A 27,698-nucleotide genomic window follows, 5' to 3' on the forward strand; every position below is an offset into this window, starting at 1 on the left:
CTGCCAGAAGGACTTCCAGAAGAATACTACAGTAATGATTTCAGCAAGTACTTTTTAGGCCCACCTGCCCTTGCCTTGCTAAAGCTGACCCGAGGATCAGAAGAGCCTTAGAAGGTGATGGGGTCTCTGGAGCTTGAGATGACCCCAAGATGTGTTAAAAAGTCTTTTTCCCTGCCCAGCTGTCGAAGAAGGAGTGAAGATTGCTCAGCTGTGTTTCTCAAGGTTATTTATTTTCTCTTATCTTGTACATTCTTTTTCTGACCTGCTGAGGTCTGTCTAGCAGGTCAGTCCATGGCACACTGCCTGCCCTTTTTATATTTAAAACTAGGCATACTTTATTTACAATTATTTTCCAATACCTATCACCTATGTTAGACTGCCTCTACTCTATACCAATCCAAAAGTGCCACCATCACCCAGAAGATGGAGGCTAAGAAGAAGGAGTAAGAAGGACAAGGCACACCCAAATCCCTCCATCTTGGCTTCTGAACCCCCATCCTAAAAACCCCCAAAATTCTGCTTTTCCACCCTATGACAAACTATCATTTCATGGCTTTTAATCCTCACATAAGGTTGGTAATTTTCTCCATGGGTTAAAACCAAAGGCACAGGGGGCTTGTGCTCTGTGCCAAGGTCTCTGAGCCCCCTGCCAGGGGCTTGAGCCATCCGGGGCAGCCAGAGGGATGTCCTGGGTTGTGACAAGAAGGGACCCAGAGCAGATTCCCCTGGGGACCCCAGAGCTGCTGCTTTGCTCAGCACAGCCCTGCCAAAGGCTCAGATGGGCTATGACACCCCAGCACTGCAGCCCAGAGCAAAATCAGCAGAGGACACAATTACAAGGAAGATGAAATCATTCTTTTGAAAAACTCACCAGCAGTGAGTTTTGCTCTTTGTTTTCCTGTTTCTCCCTGGTCGATCCAGTGAGTGAAGCCTCTGAGTGATGACTACTGCTCACCACCCAGCACCCCTGGGTTTCTTCTAACATTGGCTGGTGTGAGTGCATTTCCTAGGCATTGACAAGAGGACACGGGGCTGTCACAGTTAAATTTGGTCTCCAGCTCCTTTTCGCTCCCTCAGTACATGCTGATCACCAGTGCTCAGCCCTTGGCAAGAGGCAGAAGCACCAAATAACCCAGGCAGATCAATAACAAGGGAACAGGCCATTGAGGCCCTGGGTCTCCACGCTGTTAACACAGCCCGTGTGTTCTCCCTCTTTTCTATAGAAATTTAAACAATTTAAACCTTACAGTCTAAAACATATTGAGGAAGTAGAAATCAATGGAAGCTTTGTTATTTCAAGAAAGCAATTGCAAGGAGTCTGAAGCATTGTCTCCTTAGGACTTCAGTTTGCATTTTCATGCAATTGTGTGGCAAGTTCTTTAGCTGAAGAAAAAAAAAATATGGAGAAGCTGTGTGGCCTTTCTGTGCACTGTTCCCTACAGAAGGAAATTAATCAGTTATCTGACTTCCACTTTGCCTTAACATTATTGCTCATTATTTAACTTGAAAAAAAAAATCTGATTTTTTATTGTTATAGAACCTTAACCTGTTCTGAACTCTGCAGTTCTGTCAGGAGCATCGACTATAATGATCCAGATCTCAAGGTCAGAAATATAAAGAACTGAGTAAACCAGCAATTTCACACTGTGCAACAGTCTCTGAGAATACTGGCCCCTGACATATCATGCCATGAAGAAAAACAACAAACTTTCATTTTTGATTTAAAGAGTCTAAGTTTACTCAAAGGTGTTTTGCTATCCCCCAAAGTTTTAGAGCAGTATAACCAGCCTTTACAACTTGTCAACATTTAATAGCCTACACCCCAATGATTGATTTTCTTCAATTGGCTTTTTTTTTTCCCCTCTCCAACCCATGTATTTAGCTTTTAGGAGCAGCAGGTTGACAAGGCATCTATCATGGCTAAACAGACTAATTCAGAAGCACTTATTTTCTGCAGCCCTTTTGGTTTGGTCTTGTGCTTTCTTTCTTCTGTATGTTCCCGTGTACCAACCAATTCTGCTACAGCATCACAAAAAAGCTGTTCTGTGCTCTTCATTCTGCACTCCCTCCCTCCCATCCTGACTGCCACCTTCCCTTCCAAGGCAGTTTGGTTAATTTGTAGAAGGAATATCACTGAGTTAGTTTTGGTAGTTATTAAAACACATTTAAGACACACCTGGCTCACCCACTTTAAAATATCATATCTCAAGACAATAAATAAGTGGAACAGGAATTTTCCTGTCCCAAAAGTTGGTAAGTTTGATATCTACCTATTTAAGCCATGCTGTCCAATAATTCTGATATCTGAGTGCAAGTGATGTGCACTATGTTAAATTTACAGTGGCAGACACATCCTGAGGTTTCTAAAGCAAAGAGATATCACTGGAAAAAAAAAATGGTAGAAACATCTGTTAAGGTTTTTTCGGTGAAAACCTATCCCTGAAGACCTGGAGTATGCTTCCAAGAGGGCTGAATTAATTCAGCAAAACATACAGCATGAGTTACCTACAGTGCCTTAAACTAACGTAGAGGTCTCAGGGCCTCACAAGGATGAACTTAAAAATAAAAAGTAATTCTGGGGTCTAATCTGAGCTTCATCTCTCTGAGATTGTGGAAACGTGGAACAGAGAGTTGGAGCCTGCATAGGAACAGCTCAGGAGAGGCAGGAGGAGGGAAAATCCTCCAACAGCATCACGATTATTTTTATTTTATCAAGTTGCTGTAAAAGGAACATCTTTATTCCTCAGGAAAACAGCACTAGACAATGTTTTTAAGATGTTTCTTAATAGTTAAGCCCCACCTGCTCTCTAGGAAGATAATTAAGAATTGTCTTTCATCTCGCTGCTGTTCGCTGAGGGTAGGAGTGGTACACAAATGACTTGGGAAGCTGCTGAGTGAAATCACTCCTGTTTGCAAAAACTAAAATCTGCCAGAGTAAAGCATCACTAATGGATCTGTAGCCGACGGAATAAATACCACTCATAAGTAAACTAATATTTGAGGGATATGTGAGGAAAAACTTTCTTACATAAAGGAAAAGACTCCTTCAATTACTGCTCATCTTGCAGCTCCCTTGGGAATTTCCCAGCTCCTTCTATCAGCTCTCTCTAGGTGCTTCTAGCACGTGCCTTTATTCCTTAAAAATATTGTTTTATCTTCTAACTGAAGGCCAAAAATCCTTTTTTCCCCCCTCAATCAGTATGAGTGCTACAAAAACACTTGATAGAGAAGCTGCCTGCACAGAGTCCTGGCTTATTTCACAATGGCCACTAAGAGAGATTCATTCCTTCGGAGGGGAAAACAACATTTTTCCATTAGGTGAACTCTTGTATAATACAGCAGCATATCTCTGCTTCTTAGAGTCTCCACAACTCTTGCTAGCCTTGTTTCCAACTGAGTTGTTTACTTTCTCTCAAATCCTCAGCTTGGCAGAGCTTGTGAACAGCCTGCCACGCTGCTGAGCGCAGTGCCACAAATATGAAAGGAAGAAGCAATTCTGAAGGAAGCACATCTGAAAGGAGGAAGATAAAATAGTGATGGCACGATTATTTTTATTTTATCAAGTTGCTGTAAAACTGCCAAGCCCAGAAACCGAGCGTTTTAGCTGTGTTCTGAAAAGAGAAAGCCAGAAAGCTCTTCCCTCTCTCACTGCTTCTCCTCACAAAAAAAAAAGAAAAAAAAGTTCAGATGTTTCCAAGTCACAACACTTTTACATCCTGAAATAGAAAGAATGAAACAGATCATAAAGCATCCCCACTTTTACTTAAGTGGACAGAGATCTGTGTGTTAGGCACATGTATGAAAGCAGTTAAAGAAAAAACAATTGGAATTGAAAAGAAGCAAGAGCCTTGTTCTCCCTGAGACCTGAGAGCCTCCTGCCTGCCCTCCCAGGCAGGCTTCTCAGCAGGGAAACCAAATCTGCACAGAAAAAACATCAGAATCCACTGTGGATGGCAAAGATTTCATGGATCTTGGACTTGCTGAGCACAGAGATCTTCTCCAACCTAACTGATTCTGTGAAATGATCCTTAAAATAAAACTTGGGAAGGAGAAAATTTTAACGTGTACATGACAGGGGATCACTGCAAAAATCAGGTTTTCTCATAGGGGAATAACTATAGGAATTCAGAGAGTAAAATATAAGTATAAAATATTACTAGATAAGCCAGTACTAAATGTGTCCCCACAGTGCAAATGCTTTGGTGATAAGCAATTAATTAATCTGGTAATTGCACTTCGGATTAGCATATTGCCCTGAAAGCCTTTAACTTAAAAGAAGCACCAAGAACTAATCTTGTCCCTGGCAAAGACTGACTGTGGGCACCCTGGCAGGGGAAGTTTCCACAAATGGTGGCAACCTGAGTATTTATGTGAGCCTTTGCTGAAGAGGGAAGAGGAATTTAGAATAAAATCTTGAGGGAGAGCAGCAGCACAAAGAGAGGGCATGACAAATAAAACAGAGTGCAATTTCTGCCTCGGCTGGTAGTTTACACCATCTGTACTGCAGATATATAGTGAAATTCAGGGCATTACAAAGTACCGCGACAATTTATGGATTTCCAAACAAAGCAGTAGAATATGCATCTTTTCAGGGATGATGAATTCTACTGCAAACACCAACCACTGTCAGACTGTTTGCAACATTAATTCTTGCCTGAGTCTGGGAAACTTCTAGTATCTGTTAGAGCTAGGAAAACAGCACCATGCACGACAGTTAATTGTGGTTTTTGGGAAGGCATAAAGGCATTTCAAAACACAGCCAAAATGGGAAGTTTTGCTGACCATTTTCCAGACTACAGATGCTGATCTGCAGCACCAACACCTACTGTCTGGAGCATAGCATCCTTTTCTAATGGCATTTCCCCTAGTTTATCTTAATAAACAACTCAATTAGAACCAGTTCATAAAATTCCAGCAAAAACCAGTTTGCATTCTTAACAGCATGGAAGAAGGAGCCCTCCAAAGGAAGAAGTTCATCCACAGAAAGGATGATGCACACCAAAAACTCCCTTCCTTCTTCAAGGCAGAGTTAGCTACCAACCAAAACATTTCATTTCCTAAGAAAAGACAAATACTGTATTATAAAAATCTATTGTCGGAGTATTTTGAGCTAGCACATATATTCTGAGCTCCCTGCTCCTCCTACCAATCATTTCCTCTTTGCACCTCTGTTTGAGTCTGTAACAGCAACCCTGACATGTCAGAAGCAAGAGGAAAGCAAAGATTTAGCAGTGTGAGCCAAAGGAATTAGGCAGACAACATCGCTGTCACGGCGGACAAGAAGGGAGAAGACATTCTACAAGGTGAATGACTCAGAAACTATTTAAATATCTCAAGGAGGACCTGAAGCCTTTGCTATAGGCTGATTTCCCCTTGAGCAGTTTGGATGTTTGGGCTGTGGGAGCTCAGGGAGCAGTGTGACAGGGCTGAGCACAGCAGATCCAGCCCCAGAGCTGCGTGGAAACTCTCTGGGGAGGCCTCCCTGCTTTTAATTAACTCATGAGAGAACTCTATATTGGCTCAGATTGAGAGGTTTTTTATCATGGAATCACAACCCAGTCTGGAAAACAGACAGCTAAACTTAAACGAAATGGGAATTATATTCTGCTTTTGTAATAGTCTCCCCTGCTGAAATCAATAGCAAATTCAGTGCTCACAGCTCTCAAAGCCCACTTCGTTTTGTCCTTATTTTCTCTGAGTGACTTTTCAGCTACACAGACACTAACCTCCACTGCCATGCATTATGGCAAATCAGGATCTTGAAAAAAATATTTTATATGTACTAAAGTCTGTCTGAAATCCTGCTGGTTAATACAAACAGAGTTCTGCCTGTTGGCCAGGTAACCTCAGCAACCCTGCTCCGCTGCGGAGTAAGTCTTGATTTAATTAGAATTAAGATTTTTATTTGCAAACATCTTGTAATTACCTTCTTTATTTTACAGTTGAATACTCCCAGTGGCCTACTACAGGCTGATATACTGGTTTATATGTGGCAAGTTGGTGGTGTTCTATTCCACATTAACTGGAACCAAGGGAAACTATCAATAGACAAGAATTTGTTAATGCCCCTTTCCACGCCATAAACTGCCTTTTCAGAGTCACCTTCCAGAACTGTGCCCTGATTTCTGGATACACCATTTGTTCAGGATGTCAGGGATAATTAGTGTGTTTTCTTTTCTCTTCAGTTTCTCAATAAAATGTTGTTATTTCGTTCCTGCAGATACTCAAATCACACCAAGACATCTATCTGCTTCCAGTTGCCTTCAAGCTTGGGAGGCCTCCATTTGAGGAGATCAGGTATCAGGTTTTAAGACTGGAGTACTCAAAAACAGTTCAGAAATTTACGTAGGCAATTCTCATTTCATTTAGAGTCCCCACACCTTCTACTCTGATCTGGTCTTTTATTACTGTTTTTTTTTGTTTGTTTGTTTTAACTTTTGCCAAGTCTTCTGTGTTAGCACTCAGGATTACAATTTAAGTTCCACTACATAAGAAATATACTCAAAGAATATTTGAATTTACTAAGGCATCAAATAATATTTTGAGCACATGGATTCTAAATACTGAATATGACCTGGGTGTGAATAGACTGTATAAATCTGTTTAGGTGGCTAGTTTCTATTGAAGACAGAAAACCAGGGGAAAAAAGCTTTGTTTTCATTCTGACTTTGACTGGTTTTGAGTCCTAAAGGCTCAAGCTGTGACCTAAGCAAACAGAGCACACCAGGACTCCATGAACAATAATTCAATACCCATCAACTGTGGGAGCAAAATATGCACAGAATCCTTATTAATTGCTTCTCTTTAAATATTTAGCCACAGTTGCTAATATTTATTCTTAATTTAAACCACTCTTTTTATAATTAAAAAAAACCAAACAACCTATTTTAATTTTGAATATTTTTAAAGCCCAGATCAAACCACAGGCCATATTGCAATATATCTCACTTGTCAATAAAATGAGTGCCTAAATAAGGCATATTTATCAGAAGCAGAGCAGCAAATGTGCTTGGATTATATTTATTATTGGCAGCTTTTTGCCTGTGAGCAGGAGCTGAGGGGAACAAGGTGAATTGCCAGCTCCCCTAATAAGACATCTCTGTCAGAGGGTGCCTGGAGACTTTTCTGTCCAGAAATGCTCAGGGGAAAGCCTGGCTGCAGATTAGGGCTCAAAAGCAATGAAGAGAGCAGAAAGTGCTGCACATGGCTGTGCCTGCATTGCTGGGCATTTGGAGGGAACCAGAATTACATGACTTGATTTACTTTACAAAAACTGATTAGTAAAACCCCCTGTGGATTTCTTAACTATACTATAGAGGGATATAAGATTAGTGGAGCAATTCCCATCATCAAACGTATTTACTGCTAAAATATTGGATTAGAGATGTTGTATCCACTGTTCTAAGATTATAAAGTGATTCTTTAAAATTGAGAAAAAAAAAACAAAAAAAACCAAAAACCCTACACTCTATCATTTGTAATTCGATTTGAGTGAATGGTTTTGTCTTTCCTGAAAAAGTAATTTTGCTAAAAAAAATAAAAAAAAAAACAAAAATGGACTGTGCTCTGCACACAAATAAAGAGAAAATAAAACTATAGATTCAGAAGAATCCTCTTTTTGAGACACAAATGGTTGTATGTGGCTGGATCTTGTTGCTCCTGCTTGTGCTGCCCAGTGCTGTTTGCCACCTTTGCAGCAGGTGGTAACAAAGCCTCATTGGTGTGAGCTGTGGTTTATTTGAGCACACATCATTTATCTGAAATCATCATCCTCAGACACTCACCCCTCCCACAGCACTCTGAGGAGAGGATCATCATTGTCTCAGCTCCCACTGACAGTGAGCAGTGAAGGAGGAAGAGCAGGAGGAGAAGGGATAAATTAACATGTTCATTAAAGTAATTATGCTACATTTGGGCCAGGAAGATTAATGCAGCTGTGTCCTGGCTTTTTAGCCATTATCTGCAGTGACTAAAAGCACTTGGAGTTCTTACAATTAATAAACAAATAAAAAGCTCCAGCACTATCATCACCTTCTTGCGTTTTATCCCGTTGAACACCTCGAGGAACCACTTGTATGAAGAATTTCAGAGAGACATACAATAGACAGTGATGTAGGAGTCACCAGAAAGAAATTAAATCAGAAATATTCTGCAACTGAAGAGTGGGAGTTTTGTTGTACCTGTCATGCTGGCAAACCTCACTATTTGCCACTGCTGCAGTTTAAACTTAAGCATTGTTCCTTTTCAATAAGAAAATGGTAAATCCCTGTTGTCTCTGTCTAGATTCATCTTCCCAGTAATGACAGAATCCTGGAGCTTTTAGGGTTGGAGAAGACATGGTGATCCCACCATCTCCCTGGGCTGCCTAATTCCAGTGTTTTCAGTGAAGAATTTTTTCTTTCTTGCCATCTCATCTAAACCTTGGCAAGCCTTTAGGCCATTTCCTCTCATCCTGTCAGTTGTTTCCTGAGACCAAGCCCACCTTGCCAAAGTCTGGAAGAAACAATTTGTTTCTGATTCAGACCAATATTATTTCATGTCACTGCCATACAAAATTCAGCACCAGCCACCTCAAAAATTTAAACAATCACAAATTACTTTGATTTTAAACTGTCCTGTCTATAATGGACTGTAAATTTAGAGGCTATAAATACATAATCTTAACCACAGCAGCTCTGAACAGCCTTGACAGGGTTTATCAGCTAAATGTTTAATCAGGCAAAGCAGCAAAAAACACAACCACAGGAATACATGGTATTTAGCATTTAAATAAAGCTTGTAAACCAATGACAAGTCTATTTGGGCAACTACTCCCACACATGTTCCTTATCTGCAAAGGTCTTGTCCCAAATTTATCGGAACGAGTCTCTTGTACTTTATTTTCCAGGCAGGAACATCAGTTTCCATTCACTGAGTTCACAGAAAAAAAAAGATGCAGAAAACTACAAGTTAAAAGGCACGGCCATGAAAAAAGAATTCCCACAATATCAATGTCATACTGCTCTGTGAACTTAATTAACCACAGCCAAAACCCCTAAAAAACACAACCGTAAAACCAAGAACAAAACCCCACCACACAGAAGGAGAAATGAGCCTGACAAAGCACTGCAGCTCTTGTCGTGCCTAATTGCAGAGCTGTTTCAAAATTCCCAGCAAAACCTGGCTGCTTCCAAGATCCAACCTTGAGCAAAGAAGGCGAGGAGGAGCCATGGCAGCACAAATCCCAAACCCTCCTTTCCCCAGCCTGTAACCTCTGTGTGAAATTGCCCTGCTGCTAATGGGTACCAGCTTCTCCCCTGCTGCTAGCAGGGGCCAGATGTGGTTCTTTCTGCCTCACTGCCCTTTGGCCCTGCACACAAACCCTGCTCTGGGCTGCTCCATTCTCTCTCTGCTGGCAGAACTCATCCCACAGCAGCCCAAGCACACTAAATGATTTTTTTAATTGTTATTATTAAATAGACACAAGTAGTGAGCCTCTCCCTTGTGTGTGGCGTGGGGGAATTCAAAAAACTCTCATGGAAGTAATACCTTTTTGTACAGAGGAATTGGCTTTGCTCGTGGTTCATTCCAGCAGCTTTTAAATACATTTCTCCTCCTTTTAGAGTTGGGAACCATTTGCTTTATGAGCACCATTTGGATCATTTGCCTGTTGCTCATAAAATAGACAAAGCTTTTATCCATGCCATGAATTTTTACTCACTTTATACAAAATACCTAAGGAGGGATTTGCAGTGGCCAGAATTACATCCATGAAAGAATTATCAACTAATTTAATTTTCTGCTACAATAATGGCTCCAGCCGTTTTTGATTTTGTTGATTGCATTTCTTCTCTCCAAGAAACAAGAAAGCATATTAGTGTTACTTTCTTTGTATGTATTTGTTTTAGAAAACAGGCTGTATTTTTTTAATAAAACATAAATAGGAATGACAAAAATATTTTATGGATTTTAATCTTTGTGGTTATTAATTAAAGCTGTGGCAAATGCAGATTTCAATAGCAATCAAACAACATGGTGGTGGTCTGTTGTTCCAGGAAGAACAAGGATTCCCATCAACACTGGGACAGTGCAACATAATATTTCCTTGGCAGGACTGCTGGCAACAAGTCACACAAACCACCAAGGAAAAGTGGCTGCAAAATTCACCTGTGTCACTCACGTTCATGCACAGTGCCCCACTAAATGACAATCACAGGATCAAGCTGCTTCAACAGCTCCTCTCTACACTCAGAAGCCAAAATCCTCTCAAAGAACCCAAACCCAGCCCCAACTCCAAGCTCCTGGTGAGGAAATGCTGTAGGAAAAGAACTGGAGAAGCCCATCAGTGCTCCATCAGCAGGGACCAGACACCTCCCTGCAGGTTGTTCCTGCACATGAAGAGTTAACGCCTGCTGCTGACTGAGGAGCGCAGCAAGCCCCCGCAGGACTGCACATAAACATTATTGATTGCAGACTCGGATCGATGAGGCTTAACTGCTGTGATTAGCAGCTGCCTGGATGGAGGATTTGGGAGGTTTGGCCAGGCAGGGGCTGGGAACAGCACTCACTGCCCTGGGAGCTTCACTGGGAAAAAGGGAAATCCTGGGCCTGGAGAGCAACAGCTGAGGGACTGTCCTGCAAAACAAGGCTGCAGATTTACAGACAGATACCTCCTCATTTGGGAGATTTAGCCATGCAGGGGCTGGGAACAGCACTCACTGCCCTGGGAGCTTCACTGGGAAAAAGGGAAATCCTGGGCCTGGAGAGCAACAGCTGAGGGACTGCCCTGCAACACAAGGCTTGCAGATTTACAGACAGATATCTCCTCCCTGCACGCACACACATGAACAGCACACATCTGGGACTGCAGGGGAGGGTTTCTCAGCTGAGAGTTTCTGTATTTTAGCCAGCTGTACAGACTGGCCCGTGGAAGGCTGCACAGCATTGCACCTGCTGAAGGGAACTGCCCTCAGGCATGAGCAGAGCTGTGAGGGTTTTGTTCATCTCGGCTTCTCAATTCCTACAGCATATTTGCTACAAGCTTTGGGAGTAGAGGCCTCTAGAACAAACCTAACTTGCAGGATCTCACATTTCACTGCTTCTTTCGTTCCCTCACATCACCTCTGCAGCCACATACTCCATGTGCAACACACTGATGCACAGGGAATAAACAGCAAAAAGGGCTCTGAAATCCTGCACATAAAACATTTACAATGAACATTTTTTCCAAGTAATTACAAAGACCAAAGTATTCAAACCCCTTCTGTGTTAAGAAAGATTGCATATTAATATCCATGTTTCTTTATTGCTTTTTGCATGGTTAATTATGGCTTCATTCTTGGTTAAGTCCTCAAGAAGCAAAAGGCTGATCTCTCAAGCCTCCCTCCCAAAATAATAAACATTCACCACTTCATTTCTACACCAGATGCTCACAGTTTATTGACACACCAATAAAACCATCAAAGCAGTTTTGTTTTGTCAAGTTCTGCAATTTTTTTAAGCACAAGTTGAAAGCAAGATAATGCTGGCATTTCTTCCTTAAAAGGAACTTAAAGGGGACCACCAGTAGTCTGGGCAGCCAAAAACCAAAACAAACCATTTTGACATGTGCTAGAAGAACCACAGAGCAACTTGTTGCAACACCTTTTTTGCAGATTATTTCCATAAATACTTACAGAAATCACCACTACAGCAAAAAGAAGTGATCAGAAAAGTTGTTCCAGCCTACCTGTGGCTGAGTCCAGGGCTCCAAGGTTGTTTCTTTCAAAGGAGTTTGTGGCCTTCCCACTTCTTTTGTGTGCTTTTGGGAGAGAAAAAGATGTGTCAGTGATATGTTCATTCAGCATTAATTTCCCTTGAGGGAATAAAACAGTCAGGTACAAATTCCATACAATAATGTAGCAATGAATCACTGCACACATTTGGAGTAGGCTGTAAGTAACTTTTTTTCCCCTCCAGCTAAGTAACTTTATAGAGTTGCTGTATCTTTCAAGGTGTGGGGGTACACACCTTCATCTGTGCATACAGATTAAAACTTCAGCCAAAAAAATGAAATGAAATGATTTGCCACCAGAGTAAGGTTCAGCAGCAGACATTCAGAGGGAACTCAATCTGGGTTCTCTGCTCTTTCCTGCCCAGGCTGTGTTATGCTCACTGTCACTTCAATAGATGAATCAGAATTTCAGGGAAACACTTTTAAAGCTGCATTATTTGGATGTGGAGCCATGTTTTCAGATGAGAGCCCTTGTCTTTCCTTAATCTTCAGAGCTGGAGCCAGGAGAAAGAGCAGTTAAAGGTTTTCTGTCTCCTTGACTTCCCACTACTTGGAATATCCTAAGAACACCCCAAATCAAAAGTCCATCTAATCCAATAGATTAAAGTGGTCTTCAAAGCCTCTGATCCTTCACCCTTCTTTTCTTACAATACCAAAACATCCTGCCATTCTTTATTAACATCTAATTACTGCAATAATAAATGCATAGGATTTTGGTCACTGGGACTGAGCACTGAACAGGATGTTGGCACCTTTTCATTTTCTCCATTATGTGCTTCCAGTGAGGGAATTTTACACACTGTTAGAAAATATGGGACTTGTGTCCTTTACTTCTCCCTAAATTTCTGTTCTATCATAAAACAGAAACAATGGCATTCACAAGACTAAAAAAACCCCAATTCCTCTGCTGAAATACTTTTAAGTAGCACCAGGGTTTTACTCCTTCTGAAATACATCTCTAACGGCAATCCCTGGGGCCATGTCTAATACAAATATCACATTACCCAGGTCCCACACCAGAGTGCTCCTAATGCCCATGGAGACTGCAAAGATTGACAAAGAAAGGAGAGAGATGCCATTGGATTTTTTGTCTTTTACACCAAACCACGGCTGCTTAAAAGGAAGCATTGTTTTTTTTAATACAGAATTTGTGGGCAACTTCAGTTTGCATGGAGCATTCACAGGGCTTCTTTCAAAAAAGCACCTTATTAAAAGGCAATTGTGTTTTGGCAGGCTGGATTGCCTGTAATAATAGATTACAGGCAATAATTTTTACCAGTTTTTTGTTATTTTATATTTTGGGGTAGCAATGGAATATGATTCATTCTTGAAATAGAACAATAAGTGCATTTCAAAAGTAAAAAGAAAGAACCACAGATTTAGTGAATGCTAAAAAGAGTTAAAATGAATGCATCTGGAAAGGGAAGGTTGTGTTTTTCATGTGTTCAAAAGCAAATGTAGTCTACCTTATAATCTTGCCTTAATCATCAGCCACCAAAAGGACCCAAACACACAATGAAAATTATTAAACATATCAATTGTGATGCTAAAGATACCATAATAATTCCACGTGGGCCAGCCTGCCAGGAACTGATGTTAAAAATCACATTATTTCTTGAGAAATAGTTCTTGGCATTTCACACCAGTTTTTTATACAACATTTGTCCACTCAGAGAGCAAAGAGAAAAATGAAAAAACAAGTGATTATGCAAGGAAAACAGATGCAAAAGTACATTTAGGTGAAACAGGACTTGAAGTGTTTGGGTAAGACTGGAAACCATGTTCTAAATCTTAGACATGGCTTAATGAAAACTCAAAGAACTTAATGCTGAATTTTATTTTACTTCCTAAAGTTCCCCCTGCCCTGCCCCTAAAGAGACCCTCTCACCCCACTCTGAAGATAAAATATCAGGAAACAGGGGCAGTGCACAGAAAGAGTGAAAATAGTGCAGATTCCAGGGAAACTGCTGCTCCTGGAGGGAAGGAGGACAAAACCAAGCAGCAGCTCCCTTATCCCTACAGGCTTTCCTCACACAGGAAACCTCTTTGTGGCTCTCACTCCAATTTTCCAGGGCTGTTTCACAGCCAGCCCTGCAGTCCTCTCCTTCAGCCTCCCGAGACCCTTCACATGAAAGGTGAACAGAAGGGTTCATTTTAGTGACAGTAGCCTAAGTTTGTGAAACAGATTGCTAAAATAAAATATTCTGAGTTTCCAGGGTTCCTATATTTATATGTAAAGCCACAAGACAGCTGAAATGATGTCCTTAAGGATTCCTATAGGAAGGTTTCTGCTTTGTGTTCAAGAAACAAAGGTCTGACTTTTGCCAGAGGACAGAAATACAGATAAACATACAGATAAGGATCCCTTTGTGGAGAGACCAGTGAGGCACTCACGAGTCTAGAGCCCTGAAATGTAACTTAGGAGCTTTGCAGAGTAAACAGCAACCTGGAATCACCACTGACAACTTCCACTCTGCTTTGTTTTGCTGTACCAGCAGCAGCTGCATCTCCAGAAGTACCAGAATGCCCTGTGATGTGGCTCTGCATCCTCCCAGCAATTCCTTGGGCTCAAAAGCCACAGTTCCACCCAGTGAGTCTCTAACGGTGCTGCCAACAGGCAGCTTTTACCTTGCAAGTCCCTCTTGAGAGATGCACTAAATCACCCAGCGCACATCCAGCATTAGGACGTGATTTCCAGAGGGGCAGCACACCCACAGCTGTTCTGCTGTTCCTGCAGGGAAATCAGCCCTTGGCTCACTTCTTTCCTTCCTTTGTTCCAACACATCTCTGGGCAAAGCTGGCGCAGGGCAGGAGCAGGGGATGGAGGATAAGGGCAGGGTGTGGGGTGTGGGGTGCAGCACACCAGGAATGCTCAGAGGTTTAACAAAGCCTGACACGAGATTTGCCAGATGGTTCTGTACCGGATTGTAAAACTTTAAACTAATCTTCATTTAAGAGTTTTAAGGGCTGTATCCCTCTTAGAAAGCCTCTTGCTCTTTTGCCTGGTTGATTCTGGTAAATTATAGATCAGACTTTAGAAAACTGCTTCCATGAGCAGCAGCTCCTTAAATCTCAGCTAAACGGAGCAAGAAGATTACATGTTATTATGATGTAGCACAGCAGGATTTCTGTACAGCAAACATAATGATGTAGAGAAGGATAAAACTATCATTCTGCACAAGGAGGTCATCCACAGAAGAACAATGCTCTCTATGCAGCAGCCAAATCCATCCCTACATGGTGAACCTTCACTGGGAAAATGCTTTTTCTTAATGGTTCTGTAAAGAAACCCAACCATAAGCAAAAAACCCGAATCTGCGCTTCAGGATTCAACCATCAAGCATTGTACACCACAAAGGAGATGTCATTAGGGAGAAATTATTCTAAATGCTACTAGAAAGAAGTATCTATTTCAAGGGCAATTTTAGGGTAAATGCATCTTGTTGGTTTTATGCAAGGAGAAAGGATTTCCTGTGAATCCCAAGGGATATGTCAGATAGTGTATGCAGCATTAAAAATTAAAATGCTCACTAATCTTACAAGCACATATATACACTTTTAATTGTAAATCAAATCCAGTTCACATGGAAAAGCAGAGTTGCTACACTGGTGTAGAGATTCTTTCCACCTGCTGTTTGTATTTGCCTTCTTACTCAGTATCTTCCCAAATAAAATTCTAGCAGAGAGAACTGCAGATTTCAGACACCACATGATTACAAAGTCGAAGTGGGAACAACAGAGAATAAATCCAGGTGTTCAGTAACCAGCAGCAGCAAAACTGCAAAAAATCAAGAGACTGAGACCACCAAGTCTGCAAGGTGATACAGGAATTGGATACGAAGATTGTGGCTTATCAGTTTTCTTGAACAGGTGATGCAAATGCTTAAGTCTGTTCAGCTCTGAGGCAGCAGTAAATTGCGCTTATTTTCTTTTCCTCTACACGATTCTAATTGCAGGGTAGTAATGTCAAATGACCTCCTTTTCTTTTTTTTAATGAAACATTGTTTTCTGCACATGAAAGCTTTTGACTTGAAAGCAAGCAGGTGTGATATTCACAGCCCTGGTCTTTTCAAAATGTCATGCACGGGAATTATACAGACTTATCCTGAAGTTTCCTGTAAGAACAGCAGCATTTTGAAATGCCTAAGAAAAATGCCTGTGAGAATATACCGGTAAGGACTGTTGCACAACTGATTTTATTACAGTTAAATGACAAACAGAAACTGTGTTATCCTTCTGTTTTATGTTGCACATCATTGCTTATAAACTCAAGCAAGTTTCCCAGATTTCAAATACGATAAAAAACTCCTAATCAATGCACAGTTAAATACTTTCTGATATAAGAACAGAGGATTTACTACAAATTCAGATAATCCTAAAGGAGGAAAAAAAAAAGAAAACACCTTCAAGTTTCACAAACACTGAGCTTTTTTAGCTCATATATGTAAAAACCTTAGTGGTAATAGCTGATAAAATATGCTTACACTATAAGTTCTGGCTTGGAAGTATTTACATATATAAAACTAATGTGACATTAGATGCCAAGGTATTCTTACTTCAAGTGAAAGGAGGGGGAAAAGAAAATAATATCAAACAGCTTGTTTTACTTGCCTGAGCTCTACTTAGCTTTTAAAGAAGGAATATAAATGTACACAAATCCGTTTTGTGACTCGGATATAAAGCATTGTGTTAAAAATGTAGTACACGGTAGCACAACTACCAAATTTTATATTCCTGCATATTTCCTCCGGAGTTGTTAAAATTCACATTTCTTGTTATATCCTGTCATAAAAACAGTTTCTTTTTCTGTAGGTTATTCAGGAAAAACAGCGGAGCCCCTGCCTGGATCCACCTTGTCCAAATGTGGGGTTTTTTTAGGGCTTGTCATCATCTTCCTCTATGGCATGACTAAGTTATACTTTACAGAAATCCAGCTTCTTCTAAAGAACATTTGCAATTTAAATTGCTCTTTCTCTCTGAACATTAAGTCTGAATTGGATAAAGTTGTTAAAAGCTAAGGCTTCCTGGTTTTTCTACTAATCAAGCAAACCAAAATTACATTATCAGAGTCAGCCAGGAGTAGCGGGGACCTGGTTGCTGGAGAAAGGCCTGAAAGGGAATCTCACACACTGATTACAGCCAGGGGAGAATGGCTGACCAACCTCTACACTTTAAGCTTTGAAGTGTGGCAGAACTGAGGAAAATGTGCCACCTTAAATTAGATTTTTCCAGAAAGTTGATAAATAGGCTTACTCATAAAGAGCAGCAAGACTAATCTGCAATTCTCCTGACATTAGACAACATGATCTATAGAAGCCTTGTTGGATCATCAGTTCTTTTCATTTGATGTCATCCTATTTATATTCCTTATCCCCAGCTGTGACTATTCGTCTTATAAAGTATGTTTGATTTTTCTAGTACATATTGTAGCTCTGAGTATATGAAGTAAAATAAAAAGTCAGATTGTTCTTCAGGTGGCAGGAGTGTGTCCAGAACAGGCACTCCAACCATAAATAATCCCTCAAGAGATAAAGAAATATGTTGGGAAATGCTCTTATTGTTCCTTATCATGACTTTGAGTAAATTATTCAGCCTCTACCCTAAACTATGGCACAGAATTCAGAGTGGATGCAAAGAATGCGACTTGTAAAGGAGGGAGGAGCAGGGGGAGGCAGGTGGGAGTCCCTGGGGGGGGGTAAGAGTGGTTCCAGCTGCCCCAGGACACATCTGTGCAAGGAGGATCCATCACCCACTTAAGCCAAGAATGTCTGTGGGCTGGAGCAGCACAGCTCAGTAAGAAATTTATAGGTCTTTTGATACTTTACATGTGGTCAGGATAGAGCCCAAAATCTCCACACTTCTCTAGTAAAATCCATGAAAATTTGTACTGCACCAGCAGGAACCTGGTGCCTGTCAGCCTCGCTGCTGCTTCTTCCCTTCCCTTGGGCAGCTCTGCACATCAGCCTGCCATCAAGAAGAGCCATACAAACATTCCCTTTTTCTTAATGGGAAAGGGCCATCAGAGATGCCCACAAAGCCCCATCCCATTTCCCCCAAAACTCCTGTGTTATGCCAAACCCATCCCCATTCTTTGTTAGAAATCCCTTCTGAAGTTACAGGAAAAAAATCTACCTTGATGTCACGGGTTTTGCTGTAGTTTGCTGTCAAGAGAATAATCATCCCATTTCAAGAAGAATCATAAATTTATAACCATTGTTTTTTTTTCTGCTAAACATAACAAATAATAACATTACAAAATTATTTCTCTGGCTGACCTATATAGTGTGTCTGCTGTGCTGCATTTCTAAAAGGAGGGAACATAAAATTCATCAGAATGCACTGAATAAAGAGATTTTGGAAGCCCTTACAGACTGAGGCCAAGATCCACCAGTGCCACCATTTCCCTGGCTCCGTAAATGTGGCAGATTTGTGTCCTTGGGGCATGGAGTGCAAATCAGGCAGGCTCAGCAGCTTTCTCAGTGTTCTTTGGAGGGTTTCTAGGCCCACCCAGGGATATTCAGGGCAGTTCCTATAACACAGATGTGTCACCATTATATTCCAGATATCATTACAAAGCTCCTCGGCCCAGATATTGGGTTGGCTTTAAATGTTAAGTATTAAATTTCAATGTTAAATATTTAATACAAGAGCTCCCTCTGTTTCCTCTGTGATCTTGTCCCTGCTCAGAGCAGGGTCAGGCAGCAGAGGCAGAGGTCACCTGCTCCTGTGGTGGCCAGTGCTGAGTGTCCCCCACAGCAGATGAAGCCATACAATGAACTTAAGACACCAAAGCTCACTTGAAATCCCCTCTTGTTTGTTCTGCAGCAAATAATGCATCCCAACAGATTAAGGAAAACAATGTCAATATTGTCACTGCTGTTTTTTACACAGAGGTCCTATATGCGTTAAGGAAAATGGCATTTTGTTTATTAGGGGCAATGGCTTCCATTCTTCCAGATGACAAATTGCAGGAATAATTTGAGCTTTTAGAAATAGTTAATGAGATAAAAATCATTAAAGCATCATTCTGATGTGAAGGGTTTGCATGTCTCACATGAGAGATCTGAAAATAAACATTTGGAACATATGAAATCCAAAACCACAGAATGTGGCCATCACTGGATTTCCAAACTGTTTATACTGAATTCTTACTTGTCTTAGATTAAGCACACATTCAGGGCAATAACATATGGCAGTGAAATCAGACATGGTAACTGCTTTTACCAAGTTAAATACTTTTATAGAAGTGTGTTACTCTGTCCAGACGTAACAGACTGGGAATAATCTAACTTATAAAGGTTGCTTGTATTATCTTCTCTAATACCTATGATGCATGTATTCCATAAAAAAAACATTCTGTTATCTCTGGATTACTGCACTAAATCTACTTGTGTAAACTCTTCAGGAATTTTTCTTAAGGAATATGAAACACTTCCACAATTTACATGACAGTGACCCTTAAACCTTATCACATTTTGCTCTGTTTTTTCATTATTCCAGTTCCTACAGCTGATTAATTACTCACTGAACTGAAAGATCTGAACTTGCATCAAGTGACTTTTCTAGCAACAATACTGGTTCAAAGATCAATGAAGAAAAAAACCCCAGCAAATAAAAACAAACCAAAACCCCAAAGCATCTAACCCCACAAAATAACCCAAAATATCCTGGGTCTGTGCTCTTGATTTTTAGACTATCTGATCTTTTAAATTCAAGTACAGCTTTGTATTTTGTGTGAATTGAAACAATCACTGAGAGAAATCAAACAAAACATATTGAAACAATCTAAAGATTTGTCCCACGACCCTTTAAGTATTCTCGTCACTTCTGCTGCAATGTAAATAAAGATAAAACACCTTGATTACAAGGATGTAAAGATGTTATGATATATCTCTACGTATATAAAAGCCTCAGCATCCAAAAGGTAAAAATAATATTTTTCCTTTCTTTACTCTTGCAGGCTTATCTCAAAGGGAGCAGCTGGAAAGAAAGAAGAGGCCGTGTAACACGTGTTGACTGAACCAAATGGAATTTTCCAGGCAGTGCAGATAGGCTGGCTGTGCTCTCTGGAGCCGAGAGCTGCTCAGTATGAGTGAAGTGGAACTCAAAATCTGAACATCATGAACTTTTCATGTCCTTCACAATCCCCATGTCCAGCTCTGATGCAGCAGTGGCACAAATAACCCTCAGCAAGATTCCCATCGGCCAGCCCAAGGAGCCTGTGCTGACAACAGCCCACAACTGACAGCACGCTTTGTTTCTTGAGCAAACAAAGAGTTGGAATAAAAAGCAGAATGAGAAGAAGGAAAATGTCACTGCTGCTCAGTCAGTGGGTGCTCAGAGACACTGCTGATTAATGTGTTAACTGAAGAGCCCTAAAAGACAAACCTTTTGAATCAGGGAATGAAAAGACATTTGTTCTCCTTTGTAGACAAACACTGATTATACCAGGGAAACTTAACCACTGCAAATATAAAAATCACAGCTAAAATAATTAATAAAAGTGGCAAATGACACGACAAAGGAAATGACATGAAAGAGTTCCCTCAAAACCACCTGCTTATGACACACAGGAAAATGAGCACGTGTCACGCGATTGATGTGAGACAAAAGATCAACAGCGGTGGAGGAAGACTTCTGGAAAGCTGGAGATCAAATAAAAAATGCAAAACTATTTTCTGTGTTAAATATGTATGATAAACATCAACTGCAAGACAACAGACCTAATCCTGCCTTGTCCTGAATCCTGAGTGAGAAATTTTACATAGCCTTGCATCTCTCTTTCATGGGAATTCTTAAGGAAATATTTTATATCGGTGAATTTTTAATCACTTTTTAAACAATCTTAGCAAGGGCAAAACCAGTAAATAGAAGATAGAAAAGTTTCATGTTATATTTCTATTCCTAACACTCAACAAACCACATTACAAATTCAGTTCTCTCTCCTCGTACCCAACTCAGAGACTACAGATTGATCTTTCCTAGACAAAATATCAATAATACCGAAATCATGTTTCAACTTCCATTCAGATTATGTCTATAAATATATTACATTATATAAATATAATAATATCACATTATTAAAAAAAAAGACAAAAATTACCGTGGAATTATTTTGTACTTCTGTTTACCCTTTTTTTTTCCCTACAGTTACCTCTTCCTTTAAAGAAATTGTCTACTGTAGAGATATCATTGATATTCACTTTAGGGAAACCAGTTGATTTCAGCAAAAATTAGTGTGGAAGAATCTTATCATAAAAGATTAAATGGATCTAAGGAAATTGCACTGCTCAATAAAGCCTTAAATAGTTATCTCCTTACACAAGTTTAGCATGATATCTCAACCAGAAATCAGATCAGCTTTAGCAAATGGCAATGTTTCCCTCCCAGAAACATTTGAATTTCATTTTCCCTCTCCCTGACTTTCTCAGTCCTTAGGACACTATCTCCAGTTTATAAAACCTCTTCAAGCAATTTTCTGCCAACAGTTGGTTTCTTTAATTCACCTCCACCATAAATTCCCAACCACGAGAGTAGATTCTGTGCTGCTTTAGATCTGCATTTAATTCCACATCCCTTCCTTTCATTTCACAAATGCCCACCTTTATCTACATCATTTTACTTTGGGCCATCATTTAACTTAGTCCTCCCAAGCCAGAAGTCCTCTCAGACCCTCCCACAAACTTCTGGCTTCAGTAAATTGATTTGCTGTCTCCTCTAACTATCCTCCACAGCAAATCAATCCTTTGACTCCTGCAACTTTTCTGAAGCCTCACCTCTTGCCTGCAAGAGGAAAGCTGTAATCACCCTTTATTTGCATTTCTCTGTGGCAATGAAGAAAGATTGATTTAGGATTAAGCATTTGCCATCACAGCTGGGTTCAGGCAGAGCCAATTGACCCCTCAGCCCTCCCATTCTTGCTGCCATCACTTCCCATCAGAGCTGGAGCATGGTTGGAACACTGAGCCTTTGCTGCCACCTGCCAAGCTCCTCAGACCCTCTCATGCAGACCAACACCCACCACAGTGAGCACTTCTCTGAGGAAATTCCTTCCCATCTCACACTTCGAAAAACTTCTTTCAATTTGCTCCATTTGCCTCACTATTAGAGTGCAACTGAAAAAAAAATCATTAAAAGAACCCACCCAGGACTTGATCTCAGCTGACTAATGACTAGAATCAGTCATGCAAAACTGCAGCTAAAAAGCTCTGTTTTTTAACAGAGTAGCTTTTGTATTTCAACTTTCTGGACCATAATTAAGACTGAGCTGCTCAGACTTCTTGCAGCAAGTCCACAACTCCACATGAGATGGTTTTGTATTCTGGAAAGATCACATCATCAGGTGAGTCAGAAAGACAGGAAGACCATGGAGACAGATATGGTAAATAGATCTCACCTACAGAAATATCAGAATAAATGGTGTTGTTCATCTTAGAAGAAAATGGAAAGCAGAGGATCCAGGTGTATCTGTAGGTCCAGTAAGTTATACAGTGACTGCTCACAAAGTTCTAGTTGAAGAAGTGAGGGGATGAAGTTAAATTATTATGTTGATTTTTTCAGGATTAATCTTGTGCGCTGTTGGTTGGAGCCCTGAGCACATCAGGGATTTCACAACATGGCATTAAAGAGCAACAATATTCAGAGCTATAATAATTAAGACAAAATAGACATGATCTCCAGAGAGCAGTGCAGAACCTTATTTTCCAGCACCTTTAAGCTATTCAGGGCTGTGGGAGTGAGATCTTTATAAGTGATAATTCCACCCTATGGCACTTCCAACACATTTTTCATAAACAACTCACATTTGCCCATGTTAATTCTGATGATTTTTCATAAACAACTCACACTTGCCCGCGTTAGTGCTCGTGTACTTTACAGTTTTAGCAACGCAGCGTTCCTTGTTTGTGCAGATTTGCATTTGTCCACGCTCTCTGCATGGCAAAGCCTGGCTCATCTCCAGGGCCAGGCAGCCCTGAACAGCACCAGGGCTCCCGTGACGGGGGAGCTGTGCCAAGCTGTCACCCTGTGTGTGCCCCAGGGACTGAATTTCACAAACCCTGAGGATGTGGCTCTCTGGGTGCGGGCAGGGCACGGCACAGCACCCCGTGGTTCTCATCACAGCCCACGCTGGGCCTGGGACCACAGCACCAGCAAAGCCTGTGGAATCACTGAATCATTCAACAGTTGCTATTCCAGTAAGTTACACAGCGTGGAAAACTGTTTCAGCAATAATACAAACAGTTAAAGGAGGAAACCACTAGGTAGGAGCAGGAGAAGCCTTGTCCTGTACTTGCAGAGTGTGTGATGGTCAGCTTTCAACTCCACATATTAAAGAAATAAAATCAGTTTGACTGGCAGAGAAATCAACTACAAGTTTCATGAGAGAAGGCTCTAAGTTGCAAGAGTTTTAACATGAAGTAAAAAAAAAAAAAAAAAAGTATTTCAGAAAACTTAAAAGAAAGACAAAATTAAATGTGCTGGGGTGCTAAGGTCAGCTCCCTAATGCACAGCACACATTCACTAGTGCAAAATGCTTTTACAGTTTCCTGAGGCTCACCGTGCTCTTTGCTGCTTTTATATGTCAACAGGTTCATCCTACCGTGCCCTCAGCATTCAGAAATCACCCCCTTCATTATCAGCCAGAGCTGTGTGAATAAACCCAGAGAAGTTAAGCACACACACCCAGTCCCTGGCACAGCACACACTCCTGAGACTGAAGCTTGGCACAGAGATCATCTCACCGAGACAAAAAAAAACCCACAAAAAACAACAAAACTCTGCTGACCTCAGCCTTGTGACCCCAGTGTTCAAAGTCACTGCCAGGATCTCCATCAGAATCACTAACTGCTCCATAACTCAGAGCTAACAGGCACTGCAGGGCTGCAGCAAAAGGCTCAACCCTGGAGCATGTCCTGCTGGCAGTCCTCCACAACTGCTCCACACAGATCCAGGGAATTCCACCATCGAGGGGTTCAGAATCTACCAACAACTCCCCATCCCTGCTGCTGAGGATAAATCCAAGCTGACCACATGTTTTCAGGGATTCTTCCACTGCTGAAATCTCTCCTCTTTCCTACAATGCAGGACTTTGTGACAGGACAGACCCAGCTCTAGATCATGGTCATTATCAGCATTTCCAGATGAGGTTTGAGAGTCAGACCCAGCTCTAGATCATGGTCATTATTGGCATTTCCAGATGAGGTGTGACAGACAGACTCAGCTCTAGATCATGGTCACTATTCTCATTTCCAGATGAGCTGTGACAGACCCAGCTCTAGATCATGGTCATTATCAGCATTTCCAGATGAGGTGTGACAGACGCAGCTCTAGAACATGGTCATTATTCTCATTTCCAGATGAGCTGTGACAGACCCAGCTCTAGATCATGGTCATTATCAGCATTTCCAGATGAGGTTTGAGAGACAGACCCAGCTCTAGATCATGGTCATTATCAGCATTTCCAGATGAGGTTTGAGAGACAGACCCAGCTCTAGATCATGGTCATTATCAGCATTTCCAGATGAGGTGTGACAGACAGACCCAGCTCTAGATCATGGTCATTATCAGCATTTCCAGATGAGGTTTGAGAGACAGACCCAGCTCTAGATCATGGTCATTATTCTCATTTCCAGATAAGGTGTAGAAGGACAGACCCAGCTCTAGATCATGGTCACTACTGGCATTTCCAGATGAGCTTTCTCCAGCACAGCAGATCCATGGCTGCATCCATGCCTCCCCAGGCCAAGCTCTGCTGCCATTCACAGCTCACACATACACCCACTGACCTGTTTAGGTTTCCCTGATATAAACGTGACTATTCAGTTGAAGCCACCAGCCCATGAAAAAACAGTCATGTGTGAGGAAAGCTATCTCCTGGAATCTAATTTTTAAACCCTTTTTTATTACAGCTGTATAAGGGGGGCTTTCTTTGTGATATTCCTTCCAATTTAAAACAAGGCTATGAAATCCCACACCTGTAAATTTATTTTTTTTTCCCAGAAACCCCAGAACACATGCCCATTTCTAGGGAACTTGCACTGTGGTATTTGGCAGCATGACAACCCCATTTTATACAAGTTGTCACCAGGAGACTTGTTCTGGCCAGAATAAATTTGCTCACCACAAACGGGAATGTGCAGGAATGTCCCACCAGCAGGAAATGGTTTTGTCTATACTCAGTGACAACTGTGGTCACAAAGTAAGAATACTTCCAGCTTCACTGAAATTCTTTGAAATTCCCTAGCCTGCTGTTCTGTTTGTGTTGGAATAAACCCAAACCTCTCAGCCCAGATCTGCTTTCCCAAGGAACTCTCCAAGCTCATCTTTTGTGCCCAATATCTTCATGAAACACAAAACACCCAGAGATGTCTGTGCTGCTGTTTATTTATATTATGTCAGGTGGTACTGGGTGCCAGCACACCATAAAATATTAATATAATTTTAAAAAGACTATGGTTGATTTTTTTCCCCTACAGGTTATTGTACAGCCTGCATATCAATTTATGAGTATTTTATTAATCCTTATAGCTTTAATGTATGAATAAAACCACTAATTGTAATGAACATCTATCCCTCTTTTTTACTCTGTAATTTTTGTAGTTATATATGTGCAGCAGCTTAGGTAATGAAGAGTGCAACATCTCAAAATTAATAAGTAAAAGAATATACTGAAGTGCCTAACTGTACAAAAGCAATTTCATTTATTTCAATTATGCAACTATTGCAAATTGCAGCATCTCAAAGTGTATAGCTCCAACAGTTTTTTGGGGTTTTGTTTTTTGAATTTTTTTTTTTAATTAAGCAACTTTATCCAGTCTCTCAGAAGTTTTAAATGCCATAGGTACAACATAATTGCAGAACTAGAAAGATGCTTTATGACTGACATGACACTAATAGTCCTTGTGGGTGTATCTGTATTTTAAGAAAGAATGAAAACTTTGTTTTCTGGTTTTTGTCAGAGATTGCTTGTTGTGGGTTACTTCTTTTAAAAATGTCCGAGTCTTGTTCTCACAGCTTCTCTTTCTCTTTTTGAAGCTGCAGAACTTGTTCAGCACTCCAGATAAAGGACAGCAAGTAGGCATTCTATTGAACTCCAATGATTAAATTACCAAACTAAACCTTCTTGCAGTGAGAGTTGAAGTTCACACTTTTATTTCATTTCTCTCTCTCCCATCCTTTTAGTTATCTATTACCAGCCAATCTGGATTACCACCATCAATAAAAATTGGTTTGTGCCATTGGGCAGGGGTCAGCGTCTTGAAGAGACTCTGCATCTCATTACATAGATTTGCAGTTACAGCTGTGTAAAACACTTAACATCCACATGTTAGAGCTATAACTTAGAGCCTGTACTGAAATAATTACGCTGGGGAATGCCTCTGCACGCTGTGCTCCCTGGAGACAAGCAGAGGGGGATCCACTCACAATTATGCCTGACAGCCAAGGGGACATGCCAGCCCAAACCTGAGAATGGCGCCGTTCAACAGGGCATTAATGCCTGGGGATAAAGCAGGGTCTCACAGCTCCTCACCCTTCCTCCCCAAAGGGATCCAGCCAGGAATTCCCTCCCTGCATACCCTGGAGCTCCTCTCACCCTCACTGCTCCCTCCAGCCCCTTTCAGGGCAGAAGATGCAGGGCCAGATTTCACCTCCCCTGTGCCACAGCCATCCAAACCTCTGCAGAGGAGAAGCCACAGCACAGCTGGATCCTAAAGAACCATCTCCTGGGTTCTCAGATCAAGTAACCGGTGAGAAACTTCCAAACCCTCCCAGTTAGAGCAACACTAAGCAATTACAGAGCTAATACAACATTTTTACTCTGAAGTCTTTCAAGAACACCTGGAAACCTTCAGAAAACACTTCTGGTGCCTGCCAGGATAAATGGCTCCAGTAAATACATTTTAGAAGCTGAAAGAGAAAGGTCTGGATTTCTCTTTTGTCTGGAAAGCTTTGCCTCATGTCCTCTTGCCCCTCCCCTGCTGATGCCTCTAAAACACAAAAAACTCCAGAGATTCAGATCTGCGGAAGCCAGACTAGGTTTGGTTTCCTTACAGGTCTGCTTTTATGTTAAGTACCTTTTTTTTTTTTTTTGGGTTTTCTCTCAATTTTTTTAACATACTTTAGCTACTGAGCTAATTGTTATAATCCTTATAAACAAACAGTGCCCATCTTAACTTTCAACACAAAAAGCTTTGTTTGGAAAAATTGCAGAAAGCTCAAATTAGGACGATATACACGGATGTGCATCACCATTTTAATTTAAATAGGCTGTTAAGTAGAGGAAGGCAGCAATCTTTTCACTTCATTTCTCCCAACAGATGCTAATAAGAGAAAGATACGAGCATTTTAAACTTGAGAGGTCAACAGGGTCTCTAAAGGCAAAGTAGAGCCATTTCTATTACTGCTTTTATTCAAGTATCACTGTGGGAAAAGGCAAGTGCTACCTCACACATGAGATATCCATCACATTACTGGCCTGTTACCACAAGCATTAGTCCCATTCTGGGTTTTGTTATTTCTTCAAGGAAAAGAATCATCTCAAATCTCTCAGCAAGTTCTGTGCAGGGTATTTCATTTGAACTTTACTTACATGAACACTCTCCTGAGCTGGATGCTCAGCCAGAGTGAAAGATGGCAACTGAAATATTAACTGCCCACACCTAAACCACAATTTCTGTCCATCTACCTACTAATTCTTTTTTTTTTTTTTTTTATCTGTCTTGGATTACTGGGTTTTTTGTTTTTTTTTTTTTTTTTAGGATTAAATATGCTTCACAGTATTTTATAGCTCTTTCAAATGCAACTAAGTAATTAATTCTTCAAAGCACAGACTACAGAGATATCAATTAATCAAATCACTCTCACCCTACATAAGCATTATTATTCTGAGTGTGTTTTTATCTTTGGTTTGCAAAAAATCAAAAGATTGAGTTTTTCAAAGTGCCAG

The 27,698-nt window shown here is 40.8% G+C and overlaps 1 protein-coding gene across 3 annotated transcripts in view; it reads right to left on the minus strand.

Annotated features, from left to right (window-relative positions):
* Positions 1–27,698, minus strand: part of PCDH11X (protocadherin 11 X-linked) — a 426,317-nt gene that overhangs the window by 220,961 nt on the left and 177,658 nt on the right. For all 3 annotated transcript variants that reach the window (XM_038122874.1, XM_038122872.1, XM_038122873.1), the window contains one exon: positions 11,708–11,779. In XM_038122874.1, the coding sequence (XP_037978802.1) occupies positions 11,708–11,779 (72 nt within the window). The remainder of the gene's footprint in view (positions 1–11,707; positions 11,780–27,698) is intronic.

This window comes from Motacilla alba, chromosome 4A (assembly GCF_015832195.1).
Source record: "Motacilla alba alba isolate MOTALB_02 chromosome 4A, Motacilla_alba_V1.0_pri, whole genome shotgun sequence".
Lineage (NCBI taxonomy): Eukaryota > Metazoa > Chordata > Aves > Passeriformes > Motacillidae > Motacilla > Motacilla alba.